Raw genomic sequence first — 12,715 nt, 5'->3', positions numbered from 1 at the left:
TTACTGAACATGTGTGTTGCTGTGACGGATGCCCATTGTATAGTGATTACAATGGCTCAGCATGTCCCTGACAGGTCGTTGTAACACTTTACGCAGGACTGGGGGCTGCTGCAGGGCCCCAGCTTGGTGGTTAAATCACTGGTTTTTGGTGAACAGAGGTGAAGGCGCGCACGCATGTGAGTGAGAGGTGACTGATCTCTGATGCCTGCAGAGTTGCACGTTTGCTGGTATTTCTCTTCAGCTCTCGGTGCCACCTCTCGGTGTGCACCTGGGGGGTTCCCAGCCCGCGGGGTCCTCGGGTGTCCCCGCAGCGGGGGTCAGTAGGTGCCCAGGCGGCAGGCGGATGCCCGTTTTCCCGCTCCCTCCAGTGAGTCAGCCTTTTGTGAGTGAGTGAGTGAGCGCCGGCCACGGGATCCTCCGGTGACGCCATCACACGCCCCTCCCCGCCGGTGACCCATAAAAGGAGCCGGGCTGCAGGGGCGGGAAAGGACTGAGACCCGGCGAGCAGCGGCTGACAGCGGGCACGGCACCTGAGAGTGGCACCGACCGACTCAGAGTGGCACCGACTGGAGAGAGGACGGAGCACCTGAGAGTGGCACCGGCCCCTGAGAGTGAACAGAGCACCTGAGAGTGGCACCGGCCCCTGAGTGGCATAATACCCTGAGGGTGGCACCGGCCTCCTGAGAGTGGACAGACCACCTAAACGTGGTACGGGCTCCTGAGAGTGGCACCGACCCCCCTGGGAGCGGCACCGGCCCACTGAGTGGCACAGGTCTTCGGAGACTCCTACATACCCCACAGGCACCCAGAGGTCGAAGGAGGTCAGAGAAAGCCCGGGGAATCGGCAGCAAGAGACAGACCCCAGCAGAGGCGACTACCGCTGCCTGGCAGATACAGGTGGGTGAGACAGTGTCTGCGTCCCTGCCCTCCGCTCTGTGCCAGTTCTGCCCACACTCCCTTGGGAGGCACGGCCACTGAAGCAACCCTGTACTTCAACCATGCGCCTGGGGTCACTGCCGGAAAGGGCGCGTACAAACGCTTTGGGAGGTTATAGCTCACAAGTTCACAGGAAGAGTGTTTTGATGACACAACTGGAAATGGGCAGATAGACCCTTAAGACAGGCACAGATAGAACACTTGCATTGCAGCGCTAACTCGCTGTGTGATCCTGAGCAGTTCATTGCCTCTGCCATGGTCTCAGATTGCTACTGTGGTGGGCCTGAAATGTTTGGCGTCCATACTCTGCGTCCGAAGCGTTCCACTGGGAACCCTGTTGTAGAACCGACCCCGTGCTGCCTTCCAGTGCGGTGTGACGTGTCTGAGCTGTGTATGACGTAGGAATGGGTGAAGGATGCGCTGAGACCCCCGTGCATGTGAGAGATCGCCTGTGGCCTCTCCCTTAGGTGTATGCGCGTCTGTGTAACCCCTCCCCCATTCACACCCCACCCTACAGGGGCATCTCTGCAAGGCCCTGCTTGTACTTTACATGCGGGGGCCATTCTTGTTAAAAGAAGCCCCCCAACCCCGTCAGCCGATCCTCCATCTGTATATGTCCCTCGCCCCACAAGCAAGCTTCACATGGTGCCCTGCTCCTCCCTGCCAGGGCTGGTGCCCCTGCAGACGGGGGGCGCATCTGTGCCGAAGTTTACCCTTTATAGTAGTGACATCCAGAAATGTTCTGGTTCCCTCCTGCGCCGCGTCCTGCCCATGCCTGTCTGTACCACGGCTATGTGCCCGGGTCCACGCCTGCTGGTTGCACAAGTGCATAGATGCACGCCGCACCGACCTGCCTGCTACATGCAGGAAGCCCGGACAGGACCTTTCCCTTCACCACACGTGTCTGCAGCCATCCTGTGCACTCCTGATTCACCACTGCTGCCTGCCACTGCCTGCCTGCACCATTAATGCGTACAGCACACGTGCCTGCAAACTATTCACCCCATAACAGCTCGCTCCCATCACTTGGTATTTCTGCCCCCAGCCATGACTTTCTGGATCATGACAGCTTCTTTCAAGCCTGCCTGTACCCACCGCATGGCTGCACCGCAAACTCTTGCATCTTGACTACCTCTTGAAAACTAAGACTCACTGTCTGTGCCGTAATTGCCTGTGGTGGCACCCATTGCATGCCACGGCACAGCTGCCTGCACCAACCCACCTGCACATTAGCCGCTTGCGATATATCTTCACACATATCTGCACAGAGCCTGCTTGTAGGCACATATCATCTGCAACTTGACTATACCTGCATACGTCTGTGCCTGTTATAGGTATACCTGCTCAATCCTGCAGCATGCACGCCTTCTCCGTGTCCTCTGGCTGCGCCTTGATGCCCCTGAATGCCGTCCTTCCCCTCAGTGCCTGCCTGCTCGAGTAGCGTCCCCTTGCTGCGCCTTGATGCCCTGCCTGCTTTCCTTCCCGTCAGTGCCTGCGCGCTCGAGGAGCGCCCCCTAGTTGTGCCTTGCTTCTTCCCCCGCAGTGCCTGCTCGAGGAGCGTCTCCTGGCTGCCCTGCATGACTTTCTTCCCCGCAGTGCCTGCCTACTGGAGGAGCATCCCCTGGCTGCACCTTGAAGCGCCTGCATGCCTCCCCCCCCCCCTCTCAAAGTGCCTGCCTGCTGGTGTAGAGTCCCCTGGCTGCGCTTTGATGCCACTGAATGCACCTGCATGCCTTCTTCCCTCGCAGTGCCTGCCTGCTCGAGGAGCGTCCCCTGGCTGCGCTTTGATGCCACTTTATTCACCTGCATGCCTTCTTCCCCCGCAGTGCCTGCCTGCTCGAGGAGCGTCCCGTGGCTGCGCCTTGATGGCACTGCATGCACCTGCATGACTTCCTTCCCCGCAGTGCCTGCCTGATGGCGGAGCGTCTCCTGACTGCGCCTTGATGCGCCTGCATGCACCTGCATGACTTCTTTCCCCGAAGTGCCTGCCTGATGGCGGAGCGTCCCTGACTGTGCCTTGATGGCACTGCATGCACCTCCATGACTTCTTTCCCCGCAGTGCCTGCCTGATGGCGGAGCGTCTCCTGGCTGCGCCTTGATGCGCCTGCATGCACCTCCATGACTTCTTTCCCCGCAGTGCCTGCCTGATGGCGGAGCGTCCCTGACTGTGCCTTGATGGCACTGCATGCACCTGCATGACTTCTTTCCCCGCAGTGCCTGCCTGATGGCGGAGCGTCTCCTGGCTGCGCCTTGATGCGCCTGCATGCCTTCCTCCCCCGCAGTGCCTGCCCGGGGCTGCAGTGTGCAGCAGGTGCTCACGTCAAGCTGATGCAATGTTTTATCAGCCAAGCTCTGCCCTCCCGCCGGTAGATGGCGGGCATCCCACGCTGTCCCAGGGCAGGCGGGAGCCGCTCCCTCACTCACTCACTCACTGAGTGTCTTCACCGCAGTAACGCGAGCTACGCTGCCCGGACAGGCCGAGTGCCGTGTCTGACACCGGGACATGTATGGTCTCCGGGGAGGGCGTGGAGGGTAGAGGGGGGTCTCCCCACCGGGTCACGAGCACTAAAAACTGCAAACGTATCACTCCCTTCCCTTGGGAGGGCTACCTGGTGTATAAATACCCCGCAGGAGACACCGATCCGCAGACTGTCGCAGGGACAGATTTACAGCCTCAGCTCTAAATACAACCTCCCCCCACCCATCCCAAAGAAGCACCGGCCCCCAAGAGTGCCGAGTTGGCGCGCGGACTCCTCTTTATGAAAGTGCAAACTGAGATGTGAAGTTGGTCGTTGGGCGCTATGTTGGGTCTGGGGGTAGCGAGCGGCGCTCTAAGTCTCCCACTCCCCCTCCGGCGCATGTCAGTGCTGCCATACAGCACTAGACGTACCCCATCTGAGTCCATTCTCCCTGAAAAAACACACCGTAACTAGCTGTGCACATGTGAGCAGAGAGGCCAAGGACTGCATGTGTACGGCTTCTGAGCAGATGTCAGGCCCGCTGATGGGCAATGCGAGAAGCTGCCACCGCTCTGGGGGCAAGGGGGCATTAACTCTGCTCTCAAAGAGACATGGCTGACCACCCCATACATATGAAACTCCCTGCAGATAGTTAGTTATGCGGCACGCGCCATATGAAACTCCCTGCAGATAGTTAGTTATGCGGCACGCGCCATATGAAACTCCCTGCAGATAGTTAGTTATGCGGCACGCGCCATATGAAACTCCCTGCAGATAGTTAGTTATGCGGCACGCGCCATATGAAACTCCCTGCAGATAGTTAGTTATGCGGCACGCGCCAGGCACGCTAGCATTCACAGACGAGACTATCAAGTGACCGACTTTCAAAGTCGAGTCTAACACGGGCCCGACTGTGGTGATGAGACGTCTTTGTTTAGTTTGAGGTCCGCCACTCCCAGGAGAGGGGAAGAGAGGCCACGCTGTGCACAGTTCTCATTCATTCATATTAGTCGAGTGCCAACGCGCTTAGACGCGACGAAGCAAGCTCTACGTGACGTGTTTAGTCACAGCAGCGGCCCCAGTCTGCTCAGGGACCGGGCAAGGGTGATAGACTGGAGCAGGGTAGGGAGGCCCAGGGTGGGACAAGGCCCGAGTGTGATAAGGCTCCGTCTGGGCTTCTGCGTATTTGGGCGGGATGGCTTCACAGCACTGGTTCTGCTGCCCTGTGGACTTTTGTATTTGTCTGTCACCTCTCGGATGCAAGAGAGTTCCATCAATAATAATAGCGTGTCACGGTGGTAAAGTCAGGAGGATAATGGACTTTCTTTTCCTTCACAGGTCAGTGAGACAGGACATGGCTCCCTTCTGCCTGCTCCTTGCCCTGATATGCGGAACGGTGGCATCGCTCAGCGACGCCGAGTGGGACGAAGGCAGTGACCGGTAAGTAGCAGGATAGTTGACATTCAGTGCGTGATGGGACGCGGGGATGTAGTGGGGCTTAGGGGTTGGCAGCTGCCACGGTGTAGTAGTGGCATCTAGTGGCCAGTTACAGTATTGCATCATGCCGAGTGCAGCTAAACATTGGCGATGTAGCATGTGTAATAGTATGGTATTAACTGAGGGGCTGGAGAGGAAGAGAAGGGTGCAGCAGCGACCCCCAGTGGTCTTTCAGAGTATGGCACTGACCCAGGTAGAGATAATAACTTTATATTAACTGGAGACTGATGGTTTGCACGTTGAAGTGAAGCATTGATAAAGGTACAGGGGTCCAATGTGGGTCCACGAGGGTAAGAACCGATGCCGCAATTCCAGGATGTATATAGGAGATCAGTTAATATACCGCCACTCAAAATGGATACATTTACATGGTCTGTCGTTCTGAAAATCTGAATCTGTGGTGACCCCCAGTGGCCATTCAGAACATGGCATTACATGGTCTATCGTTCTGAAAATCTGGATCTGTGGTGTCCCCCCCAGTGGTCATTCAGAACATGGCATTGATTGGTATCACTGGGATGGTTTACAGGCCTGCCTCAGCCACAAGGATTTCTGTTGCATTGCTGCACCTTTCTTAATCACGGTATATAATGTACTTAGTCTTCAGTAAAACGGCAGTAGACGTATTTGGCCCTCACATCTTATACACTTAGGCTATTCGTTAACCAGACTATTGCAGTAATCGATACTGACTTTCATTTTGCTTCTTGTGTCATCTGCAGACATTCCAGACACAATCCACCGCCAGTGGCATCATTCCTGGAGAGATTAAAGACTCTACGGACACGGAGGTCAGAGGGAGAGCTCGTGCACCCGGCTGCAGCCCTTCAGCCCCAGGGAGACTCACTGTATGTGCGGCCCGAGGAGACCGGAGGTGTCTTCAGCTCTCACCACGGGTAAGGATCTGTCTCTTCTTCCTCGCTGTTTGCCTCAGCCCCTTTTCTCTCTCTCTCCCCTGCTTTCACTCCACTTCTTCCGTCGTTTCATCCCCCCCATTTTCTTTTGCTCCTCCTCCAGCTCTTTGTCTCTCTCAGGCGAGCGTGAGTGCACTGGCCCCGCTGAGGTGTTCAAACATGGCGCGCTGTACTATTTGCTCTTCATTCCCATGGCCTGTTCTGAATCTTGTGAATGTTCTCCTCCCACAGCTCCGTGCCTTACCAAAGAGAGAAGCGCCATGTCCCGCCGGCCGTTGCCATGCGAGGCTGCCACCTGGGCACCTGCCAGACGCAGAATCTTGCCAGCATGCTTTACCGCCTGGGCTACAAGTACGGCAAGGACGACTCCAACAAAAACACGCGGGACCCCCAGGGCTACGGACGGCGCCGACGCTCCCTGCGCGTCCGCCATGCGGCCCTCAGGACTACCTGGGCCCAGCACCCGCTGAACACCTAAACCGGACTTCTGACCCCCGAGATCTTATCCTGCACTGCAGCTCTGACTTTTATCAAGCACCAGGCCCCAGGCAGTACCGCCTGAAAAGGCCAAACGCTTTGAAATGCGGACTTTTAAAGCCCGGACACTACCTCAGAAGTCGCCTTTAGTGAAACTCAGGGGCCAGTGGGCGCCGAGCCCGGGTTACTGTGGGACGTCTTGTGCTTGTTGGAATCTAACAAACGCTGTGCTGAAAACAGAAAGTGAAACTAAATGTAACTATGACCTTTCTGAGGGTGCAACCGTTCATTGGTGGTGAAGAGGAAATCGCCAATGTTGCCATAGTGACAGCTCAGCACCAATCCTCTTCCAGGAGGTGGTGATGAAGAGGCAGTGCCATGGCTTCTGGGACGTTCTGACATCAAGAGAGAGGGAGCTGTCGTTTTCAAGTCTCTAGAAGGAACAATGGCGTTTTATTGTACTGTTATTTCTGCTGTTACCTGGGGAGTATTGCACTGGGAGCAAGGCATCCATTGTTCAGCCAGTGCAATCAAATCTCTGTACCTCCTTCAATCTTCAATGATAAAAGAGGCTGGAGAGGAACCATTAATGCTAAACAGTGCCAAGGCACTGAGCAGCACAGGTTGCCCAACAGCAGGCAGACCAAAAAGACTGATTAGTTTTGCACTTGTATTGTCAGAAGTACTTGCTGGAAGGACTAAAGGGGCATGTATCCCATCATCACTAAAGGGCCTGATGACCTGGAAGCTTGCAACCCGTAAAATACTCAACCCATCCTGTCGAGTACATCCCTGCGCTGGGAGATCTAGCGTCTCGCTTTGTAGGGATTGCTTCTGTTATTTGCCTTCTGCCACACTTTCCAAGCGATTGAAAGCAGGACATCTTCTGGGCTGGTGTGGTTGTTCCTGCACCTGTAGCATGCCTGATGCAGAGCTATGGTTGAGTGGTCACCAATATTCAGCCTTTCCCCAAAACCAATATGGCCGCCCAACCCTGATAGTCACAAAGACCCAGAAAGCCTTTTATGCAAGCTGAAGTGAATCAATCCTTGCCCCTTGTCCACCCTGAGCACTTTAAAAATGGAAACAGTCAGTGGCTTCTGTACCACATTCCGATACCCCTAAGAGCCCTGAGACAACCCTGGCTATGGACACTGCAGCAGCTTCAGTGCACTAGACTTAACAAACTCACCATCTATCCATTCCAAACGTCAGTGAATAGAGAACCCCTAATATGCACCACTTAAGGTTGTCTTTCTATCTTTCCCGCTCTTATCTAGCCCATGAGGTTGTTAGCCCCAAAATACCACAGTTCTCCTATACATTTGGAATTATGCTACTCTTCCCCTACTTTACTCAATTTTCAAAACTGGTCATCTTTCACAAACAGGCCAAGGATGCTCTGTAAGAGGACTCCTCCTAACACCCAGCTAAAGTTCATGGGAAGTGTAAACCCCAAACATCACAGGGCAGTCTGCTAAGCTCCTAAAGGGTCCATCTATTCCCCTCCCACCAGAAATCCAGCTCTGTGAATCCCTAACCCTATGAGCCACTGAGTGGGTTCCTCCTTATCAATTACCTATAGCCCTATGCCATAGCAAGATAATGTTTGTATATATAGGGTATATAAAGACTATTAATGTATATATATATAATGCACTGTTAATGTATATATGAATGCATATCTATATAATATACATATCTATTTATCATTATTATTGTTCTGTACACACTTGAGCACTGGAAGATATTTTGTGTAAGATTTAAGTTGGCAGTTCAGCGACGTTGAATGTTTTATGTGGATCAGGGATTATTGAGAATGTATTGCGTGCAATACGCTGGGGACCGAGAGTGATGTGGAATAACCACACTATGTTTTTTCATGACAAACAATTAAACAGTTCTTCAACTCTACTGGAACGTGTTGGCATTATTGTCTTAGAATTGTGGTTCTTCAAAAAGACATCCATCATACAAACTTGCATGCTCAAGAATCAGATCAGATCACTTTGAAACTTTGAATCTTTTGACTTTCAATGTGCATTATTTGGCAGTGGAGATACATGGAGTGGAGAAACACGGTGAACAGATGTTTTAAATATTTATTCGATTTTACATTTTAAGTTTTTGTTAGGTGGTGTGCACGTCTATTTTGCCACTCATCGTGAGGAAAGAAACCATAACTCCTCCAAAGTACTGCACATAACCTCAACAAGTGTGGGAGGGTGGTGAGATAGAGCCCACATCAATGGTAACTAGCTTGGACTGGGGCCAGCCCTTGGACTGAACACTTACCTAAAAAGATGAATGACTTTCAGTTGCTAAAGGCCACGCCCATTTTAGTGGAAGAGGGTGGTCTGGCCTTTGGTTGGCCCTTCACACCTTCCTTGAGTGCACCAGCCCCCTCTGGGGTCAAAGCCTTCCAGGTTCCTGGTGAGGTGACCTACTGAAATCCACACTGTCCCCGAACCTCCACGCGAATAAGCAATAGGAACCTGGTGTAGAAACCTGGGAATTGTATGGGGGTGGTGGTGAGAGAGAGACATACTGAGCTGCAGTTCACTCTTGCATGGTTTCTGTGCAGGCAGGGAGGGGTACAGGAGTCTTCCCTGGCGCGGATATGGTAAGACCAGCTGAAGTAAGTGGAAGCCACAAGTGAAAATTGGCTTCAAACAGTGGGAACGTGGATCCGGTTCTCCAGAGTTTCCAAACCTACCTCGCCCTATACCCTAATCCCATGTCTATGTCGAGACAGAACCCTGATAGTTCCTGACCTGTAGCCACTCCCTGAAATCAGCTCCCCCCTGCCCCCAGCAGAAGGACATGCCCATTCAGCTTTGGGTGCAGAGAGTGGCTTTTGGGGAGGCCCCAACCTTCAATACAGTGCCCCAAAGCGGCTTTATTGATGTTATTCATGTTATTTGCAGTGTTGTTTGTGACTTCATATGTAAGATCATGAGCAGTGCATGGGGGGAGGGGCTTATGTTTGCATTTCTCACAATAACCAGTGAATAACATGGTTTTAAGGTTTTGTACCATACTACAACATTCCTTAAACTCTGCTTTGGAGTTTGCATCGCCAACAGACTGGCGGTGCAAACCAGCGGGACCAGCGGTTTCTGCCACGTTGGTCCCGGCGGATTTAATCTCAAGCAGCGCTGCCCAGGGGATTACGAGTCCCCCTCCACCAGCCTTTTCCTGGCGGTAGGAACTGCCATGAAAAGGCAGGCGGAAAGGGGAGTCGCGGGGGCCCCCTGCCACAGCCCCATGGAGCTTTTCACTGTCTCCATAGCAGACAGTGAAAAGCGCGATGGGTGCAACTGCACCAGTCGCACCGCCGCAACACCGCCAGCTCCATTTGGAGCCGGTTCCCGTGTTGCAGCCGCCGGCCCAGCGGGGATTTTGTGATGGCCACCGCAGAAGTGCGGCCGCATTGGCGGCCGCACATCGGTTACAACTTGGCGGGTGGCGTTTGTGGCCCACCAAAGTTGTAATGAGGGCCTATATCTCTTTTGAGTAAAGAGTCATAATTTCCCTTTAGCAATGCTTTTATCAGTGACTTTGTTTTAGTTTTGTAATTATACTTCAGCCCCTGGCTAAAGCAAGGGCCGTGCACCGGAGGGGGTGGACTTTGGCCTTGTCCTGCACCATTTCCCAGTGCCCAGAACATCCTGCACACAGCTGCATGCAGCGCGGTCTGGGTGCAGCACATGACATTTGGCCACGGCGTGCACCCAGAACCTAAAGCCACTCTCTTCACCCAATCGTTGCGCGCCCCAGAATCCACCCTGTGTGGCCTTTAGGCATGCACAGCAGTCTGATAAAAAGGCGTGGCCTTTGGCCACACTGTGCATCCCGAATCTTCTTTGAATGGTATTCAGCCAATCACAGCCGACTGTGGGCCAGGGCGCGGCCTATCACCACACGTTACACTTTTTCTCCATGACCACAGAACCTTTAGTCACACCCTGTTTTTTCACATGTGAAAGACATTTCCCAGGCTCTTGTAATGTATTTGATTCCCCCTATGTGCTAGGTGTGCCCCTTGCCCCCAACTTGCCCCTGTTTGATTTGCTCCATGATGCCAAGAAACACTCACAGTAGCCTTAGAAAAACTTTCAATCCATGATAGCCAATCAGAATGTAGCATTTTTCAAACCATTCAAGGATTGCAAGTATGATGGGAAAACAGCTAATTCTGACAGATTTGTTTTTATCGAATTAAAAATTGGTTCATGAACCAGAGTGCTACCTATGCAAAAATAACCCCAGCACCTTTTCATAATGTAAACCTCTGTAAAAATGTATAGAATTGATTCACACCAAACAACAACAAGCACTGTCAAAGACAGTATTTCTAATTTGATGGGCTAATGCAGACAAACACAGAGGTTGTACATTGAAGCCAGGCATATGTAATTAATGGAAGCTGAACTATCTTGAAAGCTCCCTTGCCTTTATTACAGCCTAGTTTTTGTCCATATGTGTAACAAAGGCTGGATGTCAGACACTGCTTCGTTACAGCCCTCCTTGTGTTTCTATGGCACATAAGTAACAAAGGAGCACCCGAGCTCTCTTGCCATGGTTTCTTCAGTTTCCATAGAAATGAAAGCTGGTCTATTTTGAGGGCAGTAAGGTTGAGAACCTGCAGATGCCTTCACTGAACATACCAGGGGAATGTGGAAGTGGGGGAAAGGAACCATGAGAGGCAGGGATGGGTAAGGGGAACGTGGAGCAACAGAGGACATAAGAGGGAGTTTGGGAGTGAGTAGAGACTGAGGGGCAGCCGCAAGGAATTAGGAGCAGGCACACAAGTGGAAAGAGTAGGAACAAGCAACAGGTATCTGACACAAGGAGAGGGTGGTAGTTGTAAAATAGCCCCTGATGTTTTGCACTACTAGGATTCCTTTGAAGGTGGAAGAATCTTCCAACTAGCCAATGGCATGAGGCGGGAGAGATATACGTCTCTGGACGAAGCCAAAGCCCACTCTATATTTTAAGGAATTTGTAACAATAGATTGTGTTCTATTGTATTTTACTGCAGCATTTACATAGTGCTTACTACCCCTCTACGGGGGCTAAAGCAATTGCCTACATGGGTAGCAAACTACACCTTGTAGAGTATGTGGTTGGAAGGATATTAGCTTTGTTTAGATCTTATGTGGGAAGTGTTTCCATGTTGTGCATGATGACCAATGAGGTGCGGTTAGGGTGTTATGGGAAGCAGTCCATTGTAGTGTGTTGCATGATGAAATGTGAGACAGACATAGGGGGTCATTCCAACCCTGGCGGTCATCGACCGCCAGGGTGGAGGACCACGGAAGCACCGCCAACAGGCTGGCGGTGCTTCCCTGCCCATTCTGACCGCGGCTTTCAGAAAAGGCGATCCGGGCGGTTTCCTGCCGGATTTCCCCTGTCTGGGCTGAATCTCCATGGCGGCGCTGCAAGCAGCGCCGCCACGGAGATTCCGACCCCCTTCCCGCCACCCTGTTTCTGGCGGTTTTTCAGAATGACCGCCATAATGTCTTGTTTTTCAGTTTGCTGGTAGCTTTGTACAGCCCTGCAGGTCCTTTTATGGTATTTCAAACGATCTAGTCTCCTTTAGAGGTTACTGCACTGGATTGGCCAAGCTGAGATTTTGTGTATAGCTGTGGTCCTGAGCTGGCACGGTTGGAGGAACAGAGAAGTGGAGAGATCTGTAGGGATGGTCATTTTTATTATCATCCCATATGTGAGTGTTCGTTTTGTGAGAGCTGAAGAAGCAGTCACACCGTATAGATATTTGGGACTTGCAGTGGTAGACTACATTAAAGCCCTACAAATTATCCAGCAATGTGTGACAGATCAGTTATTCCATGGCTGTTAATATGGTGGTTTGGCTTTTTAGCTGTACATAACCTGTGATGGACAATCCTCATAGCAGATATGTCTTATGTGAATTTAAGAGGTATATTCATGCTGACTGTTATGGTTTTACTTTTATTGCTTGCAATACTGTTATTTATGCAGGTACATTTTGTCCTATCTCTTTTCTGTTTCTTTTTTTCTGTGCTTTCTTTCTTGCATTCTCTTCTTCTTTCCTTATTTACCTCCTTTCTTTCAATGTTATTTTTTCTCACCTTTTTCTTTCCTCCAGCTATTCTTTCTCAGCCTTTCTTTCTTGTGGTATTAACTTACTGTGGTTTTCTTCCTCTATAGCTGTATTTTTACCCATGTCTCTCCTTTCTAATTATTTCTTATTTTCTCTTTCGTACCTTTTTTCTAATTTTTCCCTTTCTTACTTTCCATCCTTTTCTTGTTCTTGTTCTCTTTCTTTTTGCTGATTCTTTCTTTTCTATCTCTGTCATGCTCCTCCTTTCTTTTTATGCTTCTTCCTCTGTCATTCTTTCTTTATCTTCTTACATTTACTCCTTCCCCTGTTTCTTTGTTCTT

General features: G+C 51.6%; 1 protein-coding gene across 1 annotated transcript; it reads left to right on the top strand.

Annotated features, from left to right (window-relative positions):
- Window positions 1-483: 483 nt before the first annotated feature.
- LOC138246372 (pro-adrenomedullin-like) lies at window positions 484-8,197 on the top strand. Its single transcript, XM_069200935.1, has 4 exons — window positions 484-897; window positions 4,734-4,835; window positions 5,615-5,788; window positions 6,038-8,197. The coding sequence occupies exons 2-4, from the start codon at window positions 4,750-4,752 to the stop codon at window positions 6,282-6,284; spliced, it is 507 nt and encodes a 168-aa protein (XP_069057036.1). The 5' UTR covers window positions 484-897; window positions 4,734-4,749; the 3' UTR covers window positions 6,285-8,197.
- The last annotated feature ends 4,518 nt before the right edge of the window (window positions 8,198-12,715 follow it).

This window comes from Pleurodeles waltl, chromosome 7, assembly GCF_031143425.1.
Source record: "Pleurodeles waltl isolate 20211129_DDA chromosome 7, aPleWal1.hap1.20221129, whole genome shotgun sequence".
Taxonomy (NCBI): domain Eukaryota; kingdom Metazoa; phylum Chordata; class Amphibia; order Caudata; family Salamandridae; genus Pleurodeles; species Pleurodeles waltl.
This window is presented reverse-complemented; position numbering and strand designations above follow the sequence as displayed.

Excerpts from the sequence above, each read along its gene's own strand:
- LOC138246372 (XM_069200935.1), top strand. The coding sequence starts at position 4,750 with ATGGCTCCCTTCTGCCTGCTCCTTGCCCTGATATGCGGAACGGTGGCA. Across the intron at positions 4,836-5,614 it reads TGGGACGAAGGCAGTGACCG|ACATTCCAGACACAATCCAC; the intron begins GTAAGTAGCAGG and ends TGTCATCTGCAG. Across the intron at positions 5,789-6,037 it reads GTCTTCAGCTCTCACCACGG|CTCCGTGCCTTACCAAAGAG; the intron begins GTAAGGATCTGT and ends CTCCTCCCACAG.